This window comes from Rhodamnia argentea, chromosome 9 (assembly GCF_020921035.1).
Source record: "Rhodamnia argentea isolate NSW1041297 chromosome 9, ASM2092103v1, whole genome shotgun sequence".
Lineage (NCBI taxonomy): Eukaryota > Viridiplantae > Streptophyta > Magnoliopsida > Myrtales > Myrtaceae > Rhodamnia > Rhodamnia argentea.
Genome location: NC_063158.1, coordinates 5,097,130 through 5,117,351, shown reverse-complemented (window position 1 = coordinate 5,117,351; position 20,222 = coordinate 5,097,130). Strand labels below are relative to the sequence as shown.

The window sequence follows — 20,222 nt, the reverse complement described above, 5'->3', positions numbered from 1 at the left end:
ACTTTGGTAGGCTGCTGGTTGCCAGACACAATAGCATGCTTTAGTTTCAAGAGTGTGTTATGATCAGTGACTGCAATGATTGTCCCAACTGAAAGAAAAAAGTGAGAGATTGCAGGACACAATATTATGCGACATAATCTTATAATTCCCAAGTTCATTCTAGCGAAACTGATGGTGCATAAGCAATATAGGGAAGCAAAACCTTGTTCAACAGCTCTCCATATGGATTGACAAACTCTGTGTTCAAATTTACCTATCAAAAGAAAAGAAAAAAAAAAAACCTCTTGGGAATTTTTGTTGTTATTGGACTAAATTCTTGTAGGCAATAATCTGACGGTATGATCTTTTTACGTCTTCATGTCAAGAGTCAATCTTCTAATTGGCAGATGACGCTGACAAACACACGGTAGCCTTGGCTCATATCAGAAAAGAGGCAATACTCGTTCTTCGCATGGTATGTTGCCATTAGGCCTGTGTTGACAAGCAGAAGCAAATAATCAGCTCTTATGATAGACTATCATCTTGCCAAAGGGAAGTTAAGTAAACAACTCAAAAGAAAGTACCAGAAGGTCATATCTTAACTAGTATCAAGAATTTTGGCCAACAGAAAGCTAAAAATCTCAATTAATGCTGACTCATAAATATCATACCATATCCTGCAGTTTGAACGTCAAAGCCTTCATCCTACAACATGACAACATCTAGTTAAGAACTAAAAGGAGTACGAGAATTAATTTTTTTTTTGGTCCAAGAGTATGAGAATTTAATGGGACCATAAGAAGAGAAAAAGTAGTTACCTGCAGTTCCCTGATGAGAGGCAGGGTTCCGGTAATTGAGTAAGGCTTCACATGGCCCACAACCTCTTCGGTTGCTTTGCATAATACATGATAGCCATGTGAATTAAGATCACAAGCAACCCCAGAACTTGGCTCATTGAAACTTATACTAAGGCTGCAAAAGATGGAACCATCACACAAACTTTAAGCACGCACAAAAACTGTCAGAAGTACGGGAACACTGTGCTTGCGTGCATTAGAGAGAGAGAGAGAGAGAGAGAGAGAGACCTTCCCCTCAGATTCTCATCAGGTAAGACATACTTTGACACTGGACCCCGTGAATCTAATTTCTCTATGTTACCATTTATGTCATCGACATATTCCTGCAGCTTCTTCATAACATCTGTTACACTATATTGTATATCAGTCAGACTTCATCTACAAGTACCTTTGGTTGAGGTTACAAAAAAAAAAACATTCTAGAGACATAATGCTAGAGATTTTAAGGGGGAGATTAAGAACTTGAGTTACAGCAGCTTACTTGTAGAATGGTGTCAATCTGCAAACAGATATTGTACAAGGCCATTAAGCATAAAAACCATCAAGCATATGCATTAAAGAAGTTCTATGCTGCTTTCCAAACCTGACATCTCCAGAAATCGTGCACTCAGCTGGAATTTGATTGATTCCGCCCCCAGGATCTGCAGTGCAGGAAAATATGATTTAGCTGCAAATTCTAGTTTTACCGAAAATCGAAACTTGCACTGTTGTAACTTACAAGACCACTGGGTTGGTTTCATTGTTGACGGAGTAGCAAATCCATAGACCTGCTCCTTGGCATGTGGAGGAAAATCATTGTAAAACCTTGTCTGAATCTCTTTCAGTGCCTCCATGGCCAGCTCCAGAGGATTTATAGCCTGTAATTTCCGGAAGGACAAAAACACATCCATTTTTCAAGCTCTACTATCCAGCAATAATTTATCTACCAGAGAAACCTCTCTATCTCTTATTGTAGCCATTAGCTAGTGTCCTTTTCTTTGGAGTCATCATCCATACTGCTAAACATCCTGTTGGTTGAATCTACTAGTAATCCACTATGAGAAGAATAACAATTGAACCATCACATAGACTATAGTGCAGCAGTGAATTGTGTTGACCAAGTATCTTCTGGAAGAACAAGCACAGAAAGCAGAAGCTGCAGAGTGCAGAGTATAGTGTAAATCTCGTCTACCCAAAAAGTAGAACCTCAAAACTATGAACAATGTAAACCTCAAGCAAATTTTCATAAGGTCATTGGGACGAAACAGAAAATTCTTTTCCAGGGTCTCAATATAATGATCTATTCAACTAAGATAGGTCCAGAAATCCCCAGTTATATGCAGGGAATTTTAACTTCATACCTTATGTGCTAAACCACTGTGGAAAAGCTTTCCCGTAGCTTTCAGTTTCCAAGGAATCATACCACCAGTACCAATGCAAGGTTGTTTATCAGCAGTGTCAATCCAAAATCTGCAAAGAAGTCAAGGAACTGGCTCCAATTTCACAAATTTCAAATGAACATGAGCAATAATACCTTATGGCTCGCACGTATATCAGAACAGTCGGATAGATGATTCATAGATTGCTCATGCAAAAATTATCTTTCTTTTAGAGCTGTAAAGATTTCTCTGCAGACCTCGTACTGAATCCACACTTAGCAGAAATACTTACAAAGGTAAGGTCCAGTCAAATTGTGTGAGAATACTTACAAAGGGCCTTCCTTCAGCTTATCAAGCAATCCATCTTTCACGAGAGCATCCACACCCACGCCTGGAATGGAAGAATTTTCTTCGCTAGCAATGAAAACAGCAACTACGGTTGACTTCAGTTTGGGCTTAGTTTCCCCCAACCTCTTCATAAGTTCAGTTACCAGGGCAACGTGTCCCAAACAATCCGTCGTTCCACGACCACGGAGTTTATCCCCATCAATGCCCAATGAGAAAGGATCAAACTCCTGAACAGATGGTCATTAGTGCCATTATTAAGTTATAGAAAATCCACACACTTTCCATAATAAAAGAGCTGATGTCAATCACTCAAAAGCTACCAATCAGCTCATATACTACATGGGACCACTAATTTGCTCAAGTATGTTCTGCTTCAACCGAACCAACAAGCTCAAGAGTGCAAAGTAAAAGAAGCAATACTCTTACCAAAAACAACATAATAATAACAATAAGCAATACAAGCATTGTGTTTCCCAAAGGGAACCTGCTCTAACTAATTCATATGATTCCAAATGAAATCATTAGGAACGGCACACAATTCTAACAATCGTAAAGGAAAGGAAAGATCAGCTGGACAGAAGCAACTAACTAGTATAGTCCCCCCCCCCAAAAAAAAAAAAAAAAAGGAAGCAAACTACTAACAAGTACTTGCTCACAGACAGATAATGCGTAAAAATTCCAATTGCCAAGTACCAATGAATCTAAAACCTCGCCGTCAGTCCAATTCTGATCAAATCCCTCAGTACATTCTGCCAAAACCCAACAGTAACACTCAAAAACGACCTAAATTGTTCAATAGTCTAAAGACTCGAAACTTAAGCTCAATATCATACCGAGTCACCAGGATGGATTGGGCAGCACCCATGTCCATTTCAAAGAAAGATCGAATTTTGATCAAACCCCGGAAAGATATACGACCCAACCCAGTTCAAAGAACTTAAACAACGCATTGAATTGCTCAACTGCCAAAAACACAATTTCCCAAAAAAAAAAAAAAAAGGCCTAGAGATTTCTATGTAAAAATTCAGAATCATTACCCAGTCACTAGGATCAGCCGTGACAACATCCATATGCATCCCAACGAAGGACAAGATCTTCCCGGGCACAGTCCCCGGGTACTCCACGATGAGGTTGCCCCTGTTGGTGTGGTAGGTGACGTGGTTCACCACGAGGGGACCGCCGCCAGTGGAGGTGCTGAGGGGAAGGAGGGAGTCCAGGACGTGCTTGACGATCCTGTCCTCCTGGGGAATCAAATCGGGAGGGTTGTTCTGGACGTATCGGGCCTCTCCGATGAGCTTCGAGAGGAGGGTCGTAAACGATCCCCTGTCGAGATCGCCCAGCGTTGCCTTCACGTCGGAGGAAGAATCCATGATGGAGAGAGAGAGAGAGAGAGAGAGAAGACAGAGACACAGAGGTGGCGCCGAAGAAGCTGAAACCTTTGAGGATGGTATATGAAGGAGGAGGAGGAGGAGGAGGAAGCGTGAACGTGAAGTGATTCTCTTTTTTCCTACTATGACTTCGTATTTTCGGGAGAAGTACGCAATGATTTTTGTACGGCATTCATTTGAGTGTCTTAACTTTTAAAATATTTATTTAAATGTCATAACTTTCAAAAATCATTCACTTAAGTGCCATGCTGACGCGGCAATCGGAAAGTTGACATGCCTCATCGAAAAGCCGACCCGACATGCCGGAAAAGTTGCTATAGTACTCAAGTGAACAATAAGTTATGGCACTCAAGTGAATGTCGTACACAAGTTATGTTACTCATGTTATACTTATCCCTCGTATTTTCTATTCAAGAAGTGTTTCTTGTCAGCTGTTTCCTAGGCGTTAAGGAAATGTTTCGTGCAGATAAATGAACGATTTTGCTTGTAAAGTCATCTACCTTTCATATTCCATTCCGAAATGAAATGAATAATTTATTTTACGAACTAGCGTAGATCAAAGAACAAGTTATATATCGATATGATAAAATTCTCTCCAATCAAATTGTCGAATTTTACATTCCTAACATTCATGCAAAAGGAGCGAGAATATATTCAATTCGGCCACAAAAATAAAGAATCGATCCTAAAGATCACAAAGCATCGAATGAGTTGACATGGTGACCCTCGATTCAATACCTAATGATGCCCCCGACTCATTTGTTTTGCTGGATTCTTTTTGGGAGAGCCAATCTTCCCAATAGTGTAACTCATCTTTTCGACAATTGTTTTTTGCGAATGTTTTTTTTATTATGCATGACTTTTAGAGAAGAATGTCATGGAAAGAATGAAATTCCTCAAAAATAGGAGGAACCATGCTATTAGAGAGCTTCTTCAGTCATTTGTCCAGTTGCATTCAATTTAACAGGGTTAATCTTCCCAACAGTATAACTCATTTTTACGAAAAGTTTTTTTGGGGAAATTTGTATTGATTATGCATAAATTTTAGAGAGGAATGTCGTGGATAGAACGAAGTTTTTTGAAATTAGAAAGAACCATGCTATTCAATTTAACAAGGTTAATCTTCCCGACAGCATAACTCATCTTTACAAAAAGTTTTTTTGGGCAAACTTTGTATTGATTATGCATAAATTTTAGAGAGGAATGTCGTGGATAGAACAAAGTTTTTTGAAAATAGAAAGAACCATGCTATTAGAGCATTTCTCTAGTCATTTGTCATGTTAGAAAGGCAAAGTCAATCAGAGGGCCTATGGTACCCTAAAAGGGGCGGGGCTCAACCAAGAAAAAGAAACGATGATCCAATAGATTGGGCCAGCCCATAAAGCACATAGCCCAATCTCATCCGAAAAGGCCCGTATCCGAGTTCGACGAAGTTGGCCTTATGGAGATTATTTCTTACGAGGGGCAAAAGAAAGTTTCCATATCCCCCTCCTCCAGTAGTCTCAAATTCTCAAAGTTCCCCCAAGTATTGTCGTTTGTCTCAAACAGCCCCCTCGGAGTCGGTCGAAATGTATCGACCCATCCCAATAGCTTTTGGACGTCGGAAAAAATTAGACGGGGCCAAGTTACGTGCCTATTACTAAATGTGACAAAATAGGTCCAGAATCCATATTTTAGCACATGTTTGATAGTGTGGGTCATAAATGAGTTGACTTAATCTTTAAAAATAAGCTTAAGTGTATCATAAATGGGTCACTTAACAACTTAATAGGTCTTAAATGTACTTTAAATAAGTCATAAATTGGTTATCTTATTATCCTATGATGAGTCATAAGTTTGCCCAGACAGCCACGAGGCAAAGCTCGAGCAGCCATCACTTGTGGCCAATAACCCCGCATGGACTTAGAAAAAAGAAAATAAAATAAAAATCAAATTTGATATTATTTTTATTTTTAAAAATTATAAAAGTTGTCCACAATGTTTTAGCAATATAATTTTTTAATATTTATTAGAAATAAGTTTTCGCACATTAGATTTAATATTGAAGTGTTATAGCAATACAAGTCGGGTTGGGTATGACTCGGGTATGGATTAAATTGGGTATGGGTCAAGAAATTTGCATTGCGGGTCATAAATGTGTTATATAGGTCAATTTAGATCGGACAATTATAACTAGACTCAATCCACCCGTTTGACAAGTTTACCGACCACGTGCATTTGTCCGCACCGATTAGAGGGTCTGTTTGTCCATTCGCATTACCGTAAAATAAAATTGGCTAGTAACATTAAGAGAAATTGAGGAAATGAGAGAGAGAGAGAGAGAGAGAGAGAGAGAGAGAGAGAGAGAGAGAGAGAGAGAGAGAGAGGATGAAGTAGAGGGTGCCATTTGGGCCCGTGGGCCCGGAACCGACTTGTTGATGGGGCCCACGGTTCCAACCCGGAACCGGAACCGTGGGAACCGGCCCGGAACCGGTGGTTCCGAGCCGGTTCGGAACCGTGATTTTTAAAAAATAAAAGAAAAAAAAAGAAAAATGTGGGGCCCGGGGGCATAGAGCCGGCTCTCCGCCCCGAGCCCCCCTTCCCCCCCCTCTTTGGGCCGTTGCAAAAAAAAAAAGAATTAAAATTAATTCTTGCCTATAAATACATATGCTCCCCCTTTCATTTTTGTCACAAATTCTCCGAACAATCTCTCGAATTCTCTCCGAAATCCTCTCAAATCGCTCAAATTCTCCCAATTCTCTCAATCCCGACTCAATTCTCTCAATCGGATTTCCGATTAATTCTCTCAAAAATGGCAAGTGGAAGCGTAAATGCCGACAAGGGCAAGATGACTATGGGAGATTCCGAGTATCCCATTCCCGAATATGATCCTCGTGAGTATGCAAGTTGGGGAGACGACGACGATAATATCAACTATGTCTCGATTCCGAACGTCGAGCACATCCCAACACAAGAAAGTCTTCATCCTCCCACTAGTGTCGAAGAAGCGTCAACGGCAAATGAGCCGGAACGGAAGGGCCGAGATAATACATCCGACTTGTGGCTACACTTCGACAAGGTACGTGATGAAGACGAATGTAAGTATAATATAAAATGTAAATATTGTTCGCAAACATATAAATTTACGAAAGGAGACGGTTACGGAACATTCCGTCCGCATTTGACGAAAAAACATCCAACGCAAGCGGGGATCGACAATACACAACAACAAATTTCTAGGTACGCCACTTCTAATCCTCATCCTATATTTCGTTTCACCGAAGCACTTTATAAACAAACATTAGGTGAATATGTTGCCCTTGATCATGCTCCGTTTAATACTGGTGAAAATTTTAATATGAAATATTTGATAAATACTGCGTTGGTTCCCCAAGCGCCAACTATTCCAAAAAATACTCTTAAACGCGAAGTTTTTCATCTTTATAAAAAAGGAAAAAAATCTTTAGCAAATTTTTTTGCGGAATTCAATGGACGTGTGCATATAGGTAGCGATATTTGGAGTGATCCTTGGCAAATTCATTCTTATATGGGTGTCACATGTCATTGGATAGGTGACGATTGGAGGATTCAAAAAAGACTTATTGCATTCCGAGTTTTTGATGAAAGACATTCGGCTCATAATATTTATAGAATAATTAGGCAAGTTTTAGAAGAATATAATTTAATAAATAAAATTTTCAATTGGTTTTGATAATGCCGCCGCAAATACCGCTTCTATTCCCGAATTAGAAAATATTTGCAAACCCACTTTTGACGGACAATTTTTTCACATTAGATGTGCTTGTCATGTTTTAAATTTATGTGTACAAGATGGTTTACGAACTCTTGACACTTCTCTCGCCCCAATAAAGAGTGCAATTAAATTTTTATGGAGTCGTCCCCATTGTATGAAATCGTGGGGAAATTTTTGTAAACAAAATGGGAGAATGGCAAGAAGATTTCTAAAAGATATTCTGACTCGTTGGAATTCTACGTATGAGTTGCTTCGACAAACTTTTGAATATAAAGATTTATTATGTATGCTTATTTCACAAAATATTCCCGAAATTACTTTACTTCCTCAACATTGGGACGTTTGCAAGAAAATTTTAGATATTTTGAAAATTTTTAATGATGCTACTAATACTTTATCTGGTATTTATTATCCTACTACGCATTTATTTTTAATAGAATGTGTTAATATTGGTAGTGTTTTTTGTGAATATGAAAATGATACCGAATTAGGTCAAACTATTTTAGTAATGTGAGAAAAATGGTTGCATTATTATTTGCAAATTCCTGTTGTCTATTTAGTTGTTATTGTTTTTGATCCACGTATTAAATTAGACGGTTTACATGATTATTTGAATGTGTATTATCATGATTGTTTACATTTGGAAGATTCAATAGATATTTCAAATATACTAGGAGATGTTAAAGAATCTATAGTAGCATTATATGGAGAATTTTGTAGTAGATATGGCTTAAGTGATTCCGGATCTTTACAATCTACTGCCTCACGTAGCGAAGGTGGTAGTTCACTTAGTAGAGGGTATAATATGCTTAAGAGTAGGCAAAAAAAAAAAAAGAGGGCAACAGGTAGTATTTCCGAATTAGAAAAATATTTAACCACTCAATTTGAGTTTTGTGATGCAGAACATAGTACAGATTTCGAAATCCCGAATTGGTGGAAGAGTCACCAAATCGATTATCCAGTTCTCGCCCTCATCGCTCGTCGGATATTAGCAACCCATTCTTCAACGGTTGCGGTTGAACAAGCATTTAGTGTTTGAGGATTAATTTTGGACTCTCGTCGTTCAAGATTAAGCCCGGACTCTGTGGAAGCTCAGGCTTGTGTCGGCGATTGGACGAGGGCGAAATATCGATACCAAGAGTTAGATCGTGAGCACGAATTTTTTAGCGATGATGTTGGAGATACCACCGCCACGGGTACCACAACAGGTAGCGACGATTGACGATGAGGTAAGTTGGGGTTCTCAAAGGTAAAAGAACTACATGAGCTTTGATTCTTCTATCCCCAAGAAGATATGTAGGCTCTTAATGATAATTCATTAAGTTCAAGCCCATTCCTCCTCTCTCTCTTTTCCCCATATTTTATTACAATGTACAATTTAATTGTATTTTATAATTTATAATTTATTATGTTTATTTTATTATTTATTATTTTGAAAATTAAAATTAAAAAAAGAATCGGAATGAACCGCCGGTTCCGAAGCGGAACCGGAACCGGCCCGGGAATTGGATCGGAACCGCCGGTTCCGGTTCGGAACCGGAACCGGAACTTACACGGCCGGTTCCTCGAACCGAACCGGCGGTTCCACCGAACCGGTCGTGTCTAGGATGAAGGAGGAAGACATGATTGTCCACCTCCATCTTAGTTTTTAGGAAATCCAATATCAACCGCTAACCAACAATCTTTTGGTTGCTTAACCCATTGGATTTGGCGTGCCTAATTAGGATGAGATGTGGGGAAAATTTTCAGCTTAGGAACTGAAGATAGCCCATTAGCAATCCATCAACTGCACGCAAATTGCTCAAGATTAAGGCTTCTGTATATGCCAAAGACCCGGACTTAACCGGTTCATGATGGGCCTCCAAGTAGGTGAGGACTTACGCCCATGGTTATAGAAAATATTATCTTTTTGTGATACAAATTTGCTCCCAAGTCAAGTCTTATGGAATTTAATTTAGCTACAGGAGAAAAATTCTCAATATAATAGACTCCTTCTATCTGCAAATATCCCTTAGCAACCAACTGAGCTTTTATCATTCTATGTCTCCATTTGTAGACATATTCTTCTTGAACACCGACTTGCAACCAATTGCATTACGATCTATAGGTAGTTTCACCAAACTCCAAGTTTTGTTTTTATCAAGTGATGCATCTCATCTTTCATGGCTTTCTCCCATTGTTTGGCATCTTTCATACTTCTTGCTTTCTTTATAGTAATTGGATTATCGCCTCCGATAGTCAGAGCACAATTTTCATTGCTAGCAAATAAGATATACCTCTAGGTGGTCTTCTTAGCCGTGTGGACCTCCTCAAGACCAATTTAAGTGGAGCTTCAAACTCAATATCAGAATCTACTATATCATCCTCCACATTAGGCTCATCGCCTTTAGAATCTGAATTTTCGGTTTCAGCTTGTATGGGTTTTGTCTTTTTTTTTTTTTTTTTCAAACCAACATCTAACTTAACCGTCTGTCGTTCTTCAGGAGCCCGTGAATCAATCTAATTTATCATATATTCTGTAAACACCACATCCCAGCTATAGATAATACATTTAGTATCAAGATTCCACATCTTATTTCCTTTAATACCTTCCTTGTACCCAATGAAGATGCACTTCGCCAACTTGCTCTCAAGCATGTTCCTCTTTTTCGTTGGCACATGCACATGCCCTTTGCGGCCAAACACTCTAACAAGGGATATGTTTGGCTTCTTCCCGAACAATGCGCCAAACGGTGTCCGATCCTTCAAAGCTGTTGTGGGAGCCCTATTATTTAGATAGCACACAATAGTTACTGCTTCCACCCAAAATTCTGCTTCTAAGCCTATACCACTTACCATACTCATTGCCTTTTTCATGAGAAACCGATTAAGCCTCTTTGCTACCCCATTCCGCCGAGGTGAATAAAGCGTTGTTTTCTGCCATGTAATACCACTAGTCGCATAGAATTGATCAAATTTCGCTGAATAGAATTCTTCTTTGTTGTTTGTCCGCAAAACTTCAATCTTTCTATTAAACCGATTCTTTACCAAAGCTTTGAACTCAAGAAATTTTTCAAGTACATCATCTTTCTCCTACCAGAATTATATCCACACATATCTGGAAAAATTATTAGTAAAAGAAATATAATACATTGATTTTTCAAATGATGCCACGGATGTAGGATCGAAGATATCATTGTAGATTAAATCCAAAATCCCTTTCGCTCTCCCTCCTACTGATTTAAAAGATACCCCACTTTGTTTGCCATGTAGACAATGTTCACAAAATCCGAAACCCAAAGAACAACTTGGGATTCAATTCACCATCTTCTTTGAATTAAGGGTTAGAAACCCTTTCTCATCGATATGATTCAATCTCCTATGCCATATCATTGCAGATTCTTCTTCTACCTATTCCGTGATATAGCTCTCATCACTAATCATTGTGCTTCCCAGTAATTTTCACAGTTTTTCATCTCGTTCGTCTCTAGCAATCACCATAGATCTATAGTTTAGCTTACATGAATACTTATCGTTGGTGAAAGTAGTACCGACATCCGCCTTTTTTCCCATAAAAGTAATATTCCTAGCAAGAGCAGGAGTATGCATCACAAGCGAAAGATTTTTACTGTCCCATCTTTCATTGTTAGCTTCACCTTTCCGCTACTAACAATATCAAGCATCATATCATCTACCATTTGCACTGTACCTCCATAACATAGCTCATAACATCAGAACCAATCTCTATGAGGCGTCATGTAGAAAGACGCTCCAGTATCAATTATCCATGCACTATGGTCTACTTGAGAGTTGCAAACGAGATACATATCTCCTGTGCTGTTGTCATTGTCCTTTTTTGTACTAGATAATGGCACATCATCTAGCTTCTCTGAACCTACACTTTTTCTTTTGCAATCTTTCTTTAAGTACCCAGCTTTTTACACTTCCAACACATTATTTATAATCGATCTCGGCTTTTGGATCTTATTCTAGACTTGTTCTTGACATTTAATCTAGATTTGAATCGTTAATCGTTCCTTCCTCTTATGAAAAAGAGCCTCATTCATTGCATTATCATAACCCGCTCCTCTCATCTCCTCATATAACAACGCAGATACAACGTTCTCAAAGGATAACACACTAACACTAGTGCCAATCGAAACAATTATATGTTCTCATGAATTCGGAAATGAATACAACAAAGTACATGTTTTATCTTCTTCATCCAAATTAACATCAATACATGCAAGCTGCCCATAGATAGCATTAAACTTGTTTAAGTGTGTTGAAAAGGAATCACCTTTACTCATACAAAGGTTGTACGATCGTTTCCGCAGAAACAACTTGCTCACGAGTAACTTGCTATGATAAAGGCTTCCCGGCTTCTTCTAGAGATTCTTCGCCGTATTCTTAGGGTTCACGTTCATCGGGACATTATCAGCAAGACATAGCCAGATTAGGCTTCACGCCTTACGATCAATACTAATCTACACCTTTAATTGATTTGATGCAGATGCAATCTCCTACTCCTTCGCCTTCTCCTTGATATTCACCTTAGGTTTATCTTCTTCGATCACGTGCCACAAATCTCTATCCACGAGCAGAGCCTCCATCTTCAACTTTCATACTCGAAACCCTTTCCTCCGAAGTTCTCTACTTCAATTCACGATTGATCGCCCAACATCTTCCCAAGATTCGATTTTCCAGATCTCTCTTCACCAAGAAAATCCTAACCTCAAACCTTGTCCGATACCGGATGATAGGATTCGATGCACAATTAAATTGAAATAAAGCTTAGCGAGAATGAGAAATCGAGACATAAGATTTTTATCTTGATCCACCCTTAAACTAAAGCTACGCCCATTAGAAAATTTCACTATAATTAGCATCTAGCACCTCTCATTATATTACTCAATTACAAGCGAAAATAATATATATAGCAATAGCTATTCATAAGCTCGAGCCCAAACTACTAATAAAAAAATTATGAGCTCAAAATATAAAAGCCTTTTGGTATTTTTGGGATGCTGCTCCCTTGAGACCACTACCCGCTCGGCGTAGAGAGGGACCCACGTGCTTTTCTGCCAATGGAGAGTATGAATCACACCACAACATGAACATCCGTTAACTTGATGTCTCCAATGCTTTCCTCAATGGATATCTCAATGAGAGAGTATATATGGTATAACCCTAAGGATTTGTAAATACATCAAGGCCACATCATGTTTGTCATCTTCGACGTTCTCTTTATGGCCTCAAATAAGCTCCTCGAGCATAGTACCAATGACTTAGCTCTTCTTTAACTGCTCTTGGGTTTTGAATGTCGAGTGTGGACTCTTCATTATCTGTTCTAAATACATATCATTATAGTATGATACTCCTTGTGTATGTGGATGACATCATCCTCACAGGTTCTCCTCACGCTCCATTTACAAACCTCCTTAGTGCCCTCCAAGCTGAATTTGCCATCAAAGATTTGTGTCCCCTTCATTACTTCCTTGGTGTTGAAGTACAATTCAATTCTGACGACATCATCCTCCACTAGGCCAAGTTTGCTCATGACATTCTAGCTTGCTCTAAAATGGTTGATGCTCGAGCTGTTTCCACCTCCATGCACCACCAATGATCCCTCTCTCTCCACCAAGGTGACTCTCTACTTTATCGAAGTATTGTTGGTGCTCTATAATATTTGACACTTACACAACCAGATATTGCCTACTTGTCAATATTGCGTCTCAGTTCCTCCATGTTGCTACCACGTCTCATTGGCAATTAGTAAGCAAATCCTACGCTATCTTAAAAATGCTCCTCGACTTGGAATTTTGTTTACTCGCGATACATCTACAACTCTACATGCCTTTTCAAATGCAGGATGGGTTGGCAATCATGATGATCGGCGCTCTGGTGGAGGTTATTGCATTTTCCTTGATCGCAATCTTATTTCTTGGAGCTCTCACAAGCACCAAACTATGGCACGTTCGAGTACAAAAGCTGAATACAAGTGTTTAGTTGATATTATTGCAAAACTTATGTGTATTGAATATCTCTTGAAAGATCTAAATGCTCTTCCACCACATCCACCAACTCTTTGGTGTGATCATTTATCAACATTGTACCTGACTGCAAACCCCATTTTTCATGTTCATACAAAGCATGTGGAGATTGATTGTCATTTTATTTGTGAACAACTAGCTCGTGGGCAGCTCTATCTTAACTTCATTTCCTTCATAGATTAGTCTGTTGACATTTTCACTAAAGGCCTCTCCTCTGCACTCTTTGGACTTCCACGATCCAAGCTGACGGTCGTGATGCCTCATTAGCTTGCGGGGGGATGTTGAAGGGTTAAAGTTGTCCATATGAGCTTTCAACCCAGAAGCAGTTTAGATCTTCCGAATCTCTAGCACAAAACTCGATTCAGCGAGTTACTTGTAGCTCATCTCCACATCTATAACTTATTCAAATTCCAACTGAATTTTGTTATACAAACTCTTTGCAAGCGTATATAAATCCATAATCTCTTTGTAAATTGTTGAGGGAAGAAATCAATCAACAGCATTATTTGAAAGCTCTATTTCATACCCTGCATTCTCTCTCATTTTATTCTTTGCCTCTATTTTCTTTCTTCTGCGCTTCGATTTTCTCTAAAGGTCCGTGGTGGAATTGAAATAAGAGCTAAAGTAAAAGTTTTTTAGGGTACTAGCCTGTAAAACAACACAAAAGCATAGCTTTTTAGCAGATGATAAAAAGCTTCCAGGTATGGACTTGCAACAGAGTAATAATAAGTGAAACATTTTCAAGGAAAATAGTAGAAGTACTGGAGCGCATCGATCTGTGCAAGAAAGAGACGTGAGACTTTTCTCTTTTAAAAACACAGATAGTATCATCATGATGATCACGAAGTGTGTGCAAGAACTGTCGCTGTACTAGTTGGCAGTCACGGAGTGAGAAAGAAAAGAAGAAGAAGAAGAAGAAGAAGAGGCAAAGCCTTACATTCAGAGAGAGAGAGAGAGAGAGAGAGAGAGAGAGAGAGAGAGAGAGTCAGGATAAGAGGAATGCAATGATCACTGATTTTGGGGGCGGCCCACGAGCACTGACCCCGACTTAACCTCAAAAAATCACTCACTCACACAACCCGCCTCTTTCGACCGAAAAAAACCACACACACAACCCTGTGTTTACTTTTAAGTTATCCAAATCTTGGTCGTTCTATATTTGATCCCAAGCTCATCGTCAGGAGAAACAAGAAAAACCAGACAAGGTGCTCATTAGGGTTTCTGTTTCCTAGGTCCTCATTCATCTACACTTTCTGGGAGATCATTCTTTCTAGACTAGTTGAGCGACTCTACCCAAAATTGAACTGAAATTATTAAGTGAGATTAGTATGTGTGAATCAAGGGGTGTGCTTGCTCAACTTTGTTACCAACTAAATTATTATGCGCTTAATGTCAGCCCACAGTTGAAGTATATAACACATGGGAATTGGATAGTTAATCAATGGAGCATAAAACTTCTGCAATTTTCTTTTTGCCATTTTTACCAGATACTCGCGCTTCACTGACAGAACCTATTATGATACTAAAGAGCAATATTACCTAGACACTGGTTTTTTTAGCCAAGAAAGTGAGAAGAGAAACAGAGTTCGTCAAGACCCATCAAAATGATTTTCTCGTGTGTTTTGAGATGTGCTTTCCCCTCTCTCCTAATTGTTGTTGGACTGTGACAAGTATTTGAGAAGCTAAATAAGGTTCATGGGGCAAATTTGGAAGGTTGTTTTAGGTTAAGAGCTATGGAGCAGTGTAAATGAAGAGTAAACAGAAGCTCATGGTCCTCAGGAATGCTTGCATCTATCTCATTCACACGAGGAGGAAGGGGTTGGGTGGGTTGGGTGTTGTGTAGGAGTGAAAGAGAAAGGGGGACCAAAGGCAGTGTCTGTCCTGACAAGAACATAAAAATCATGCAGGATCTATCCCTATGATCGCTGTCCAAGCTACTGATTTTGGTGGGGTTCTGAATTTTGATGGAATTAAAAAGAAGCTTGTGGTTGAGCTATTACATACTTTCAGGGACATAGATATGGTATCTTCTTCATAGATATGGTATCTTCTTCATAGATATGGTATCTTCTTCCAAGAAAGGGATCTCACAAACTCTCTCTGTGTCTCTCTCTTCCACACACATTGTGGATGAGCATTTCTTGGGGAAAGCAACTCCTATGTAGGTTACCTTTGGGAAAAAAAGTTTGGACTACTTCATAATGTGAACAGAGAGAGAATGACCAAATTTCAGAACACAATTTCCTATCTTGCTCTTTGTATGGTTCGGATAGTAAAATTCCCTCAGTGATGTGTTCGAAAATGAATGACCGGAATTTTCTTAAACCTCTCAGTCCTTGATATATTTGAATATTAAATCACACATTCGTCTAACTTAAACTTCTAAAATAATTGGCAATATTCCTACCAAATATCTTGGTAATGAAGCTAGACAATTCGTAATGCACCCGCAGTGCACAACCGAGTGCAAATCTCGTACTTCGTGTTATTATAACTAAAGCCTGGTAGTGGTGTTCGTTTTCCAAAACAATCGAGTCTCGAGTAAAACTGAAGTTGTGGACTTAGTGGAGAAACTAGAGCGATGCAACCTATACAGTTGGCATCGTGACTACCACCGTCGAGCAACGCAGCCGCATCGCTCCATTTTCTCCACCAAGTCCATAGCTTCAATTTTATTCGAGACTCGATTGTTTTGGAAAACAAACACCACTACTAGGCTCGCCTCCGCCCCCATACTCGAGGATAGCTTCCTGCAAGCATGTCAACATCAGAACCGCTCAGACTATATCAACGGGGCATTTGCCGGATCTTTAATTATACAAACTCAAATTGACTTCTTCAACTCACTTTAATTTGGGGAATGTTGGAGATAATTAGGATATTTTTCTATGATATTCTCCTATATTAAAGATAATTACGATATTTTTGTTAATTTTCCGTATCACTCAAGATTGCGCATAATCTCCATTTGATTGTGCATATCTTGGAGATTATGCGCAATCTTAATTGATATCTTATCTTAGATAGTCATCTAATAAAATATATAATAGGATTATGTATTCTTCTTCAACACATATCAAGTTGAGAATAGTAACGTGGAAAAGAGAATGATGGAATGAACTCAACTAAGCGCTTCCTCAGATAAGACTTATACGCATTGAGTGAACACTGTTCACCAGTGAGAATGGATTGATTTTAGCGCGCACCGGGGTGCTAGGGTGTGCACCCAGTGCACTTAATGTCTCCTCGGATATGGTGACTTTGATACCAAATTAAGAAAATATACCCAAATTTCATATTTCTCTCTTTCACGTATTATTTTATTAGCTTCAATTATGAAATCAAGACCTTGCCTCAAATGTATCTACAAGATAAAGGACAGCATGGGAAACGAACCAATCTGACGGGGGAAGTGCTCGCCGGGGTGCGAGGCCTCGAATGATACGTGGCTTCTAACAAGCTTCTACAATAACGAAGGAGGTAATAATTAACTCAAGTACACACTATGTAGCGGAACACATTCTTAGGGTATGTGTGTGGACTTGGAATTAACACAAAAGAGACATCCTTTTGTAATAGTTGTGAGGGCTGGGAGGGTTTGCAACAAAAAAAAAAATATTTAGGGCAGAATTAAGACCACACCGACAATTGGAGACTTTTTATGAGACAAAAGATAGAATTGGGATAAAAGTTAAAGTTGATCGTTGTTTAGGGCATTGAGCCCAAAAGAAAATTGATAGTAATTGATATGATTGCTCTTGAAATACCGACAACGTGGCTAACATTTTTCTCTATCTTGACAAGGAAAAGAAAACATGTAGGCCCCAGCGGAGAGTAACTAGTCATGCATGGACCATTTGCTTGGCAACAGTTATGTTGTTCTCCATCATGAATTCTGCAAACATTTCCAGATCTTTGTTTCTTTTTTTCTCTTTCTTTCTGGAAGTAAAAAGACAATATAAGTTAACCTTTGCATTTATACATCTGACTGGAGGAATGTTTGCTTCTTTATGGAAAAAGAGGGGGCAACAAAAATCATAGTTTTATTGAAGCAGCGGATTTGCAGGAACTACATATAACCATGTGCAAAGCCCTAAACTGTCCAAGGTAAACGACACGAGAAAGACCGTGCGCTCTGCTCTGCAGTAACTCAAAAGGAAACTGGAAAGAGAAGTGGGAAAAAAAAAAAAAAAAACGAAAACAAAGAAGCACTTAAAAAGTATTCAGAAAATCTAAGTGGATCTGGTAAGTTTGTGTCCTGGTGAAGGACAGAGAGAGAGAGAGAGAGATTCTTGGCGAATGTTTCTATAAGACAGGAAATATTAGAAGGTGTGAGAAAATGAAAGTTTTCAATAAGTACAGAAAGAAGTTAAAAAAGGAAATATCTAAATCAATTTTAGAAGGCATGAGAAACTTGGGGAATGACCCTTAACTGTTTTATCAATTGCTTAATAGTTGATGAAAATTCATCATGAAAAATAATCTGGATTTGTATGGAATTCTTAGTTAAGTGTGTGAGATTGAGATGAGTCGTGTATGTACACATATTAAATATTCAAGTTAGTAGGAGCCGACTGCAGGTCAATCTTTCTTGCTCCGTAGGTTCTAATATATGTATCTATACAACTATGTATATATAGATACATATATATATGTGTATACATATTCTAAATATGTATACATATATATTTATGGCACATCTTTTTCTTTTGAATTTCATGTAACTTTCCTTCACCCCCCACCCCCCCTCCCAAACCAAAGATTGAAGTTAGCAAAAGACCCTGTTTTCACTTCATCAACTTAAACAATCTTCATCCATTACTATTCATCTCATGCATTTGTGTATCTTCATTTAAATGATGTTTGGGAAGACCGGCGTCTAGCAGCCTAGGGAGAATGAAGAACGACTTTTGCCAATTGGGTCAGCAAGCATATCAATCGTCTTACGTAATAGATACACTGGACACTTGACTGTCGTAGGAAGTTTGAAAGTGGACACAAAATTAGGGATTTCAAACATCATGGCCTCAAAAAACTTTCATCAAGCAAGAAAACGAAAAAAAGAGAGTGACAAACGCAACGAAACGATGAAGTGACCTCAAAAGACTTGAGTTGGACTCAGGAGTGACATGACCAATGAAAACATCAATTTCCCAATAGCTTCATTGTTTTTGCCAATGAAATATTGGAGTGAAAGCAAATTGATTTTTGGTTCTACATAACAGAGAATGCCAGCATCTGTTTCCATCTTATAATCTGTAGCCTAAAATGAAAATAGGCAATAACCCAATATCGATTGTATATGTACTAGCAAAAGTTGGCTGAGCTATACCCTCAAATTCGAAATGATGACGGACAAAAATTGATCAATGGGAAAACCAACTTCCAATGCATAATATTAATGGACCTTCATTTAAAAGTTTTAAGCTAATTAATAAGAAAATTAAGAAGCTATGAATATGAATTGAAAATAAAAAAAGTTATCAAAATATTTTGCATTTTCCATTGACAAAATCATTGATTGTGTCAAATGCTCAGTTCTCTATATAAGAAGCTAATCTTCTCTCTTGTGCACCTACCACTGCAACCTTTATGTTAATTGGGTTGAACTGATGATTTGTATAGACACCTACAGTATATAGTCGAAATTTAATTTACAGAGCTGAAATGAGCATGATTATACGTGTGAGATGGTGAAGATATATGAATAATTATAAGGATGGGATTCTTGAGTTTTTGTGAAGGTTTTGGATCGACATCTCATAATACTTCACATTTCCTCATATTATAGATGTATGAATCCAGATTTTTTACTTAAACTCTTAAACTGCAAGCCACACCTCCATATACCTGCTCAGAACATTAACGGTTTGACCCAACAGGTAGATTAAGGCTGTTCACATTTCATACTCAAATCCAAAATAATTTCTGATTCTCTAACTAATGATACTTACCGTGTCCTAATGTTTTGACCTGTAATTTCTTACCTGCAAAAACACTTAGATTAGCTTATGGAGCTCGTTCGATGCATTAATACTCCTAACACTAGAATCATTCCTTTTTTACTTCCCTTTGGTTTGTCACTGAATTTATTGAACCCTGGCGATGATCACGAGTATTGTCCACAAAGAAGAATATGCGTGACGCTATAGTTGTTCGATCAAATGGCATTAAATGGATATATTAGAAACCATTAAAATCGGTGAAGCCACGCCTTGACTATGTTTATTATCAGTTAGACAACAGGATTATGAGCAAGATCACAGGTGAATTATGAGGAAACAACTTAATTATGAACCCAAAATTATTTCGGAATTCACAGATAGAAAATCAAGGGGGAAATCAATCATTGAATCTACAGAAAGAACGAAGGAGAAAATGCAGATGTTGCAAATGGAAACCCAAGAGCAACGAGATCACGGATGAAAGGGTGCTTAATTAATTAAACTGTTGCCGCAAACATAATTACATAGTAATAGTCTTAAATTGCACAAAACGAGATGCCGGACGAAAAATTTGATTCATAA

The 20,222-nt window shown here is 38.4% G+C and overlaps 1 protein-coding gene across 1 annotated transcript; it reads right to left on the bottom strand.

Annotated features, from left to right (window-relative positions):
• Positions 1–114: 114 nt before the first annotated feature.
• On the bottom strand, positions 115–4,020 carry LOC115736961 (acetylornithine deacetylase). Its single transcript, XM_030668878.2, has 10 exons — positions 3,580–4,020; positions 2,525–2,769; positions 2,177–2,285; positions 1,555–1,693; positions 1,420–1,477; positions 1,318–1,335; positions 1,065–1,187; positions 798–951; positions 651–684; positions 115–471 (listed from the first exon to the last, which is right to left on the bottom strand). The coding sequence occupies exons 1-10, from the start codon at positions 3,910–3,912 to the stop codon at positions 368–370; spliced, it is 1,317 nt and encodes a 438-aa protein (XP_030524738.1). The 5' UTR covers positions 3,913–4,020; the 3' UTR covers positions 115–367.
• Positions 4,021–20,222: the final 16,202 nt, after the last annotated feature.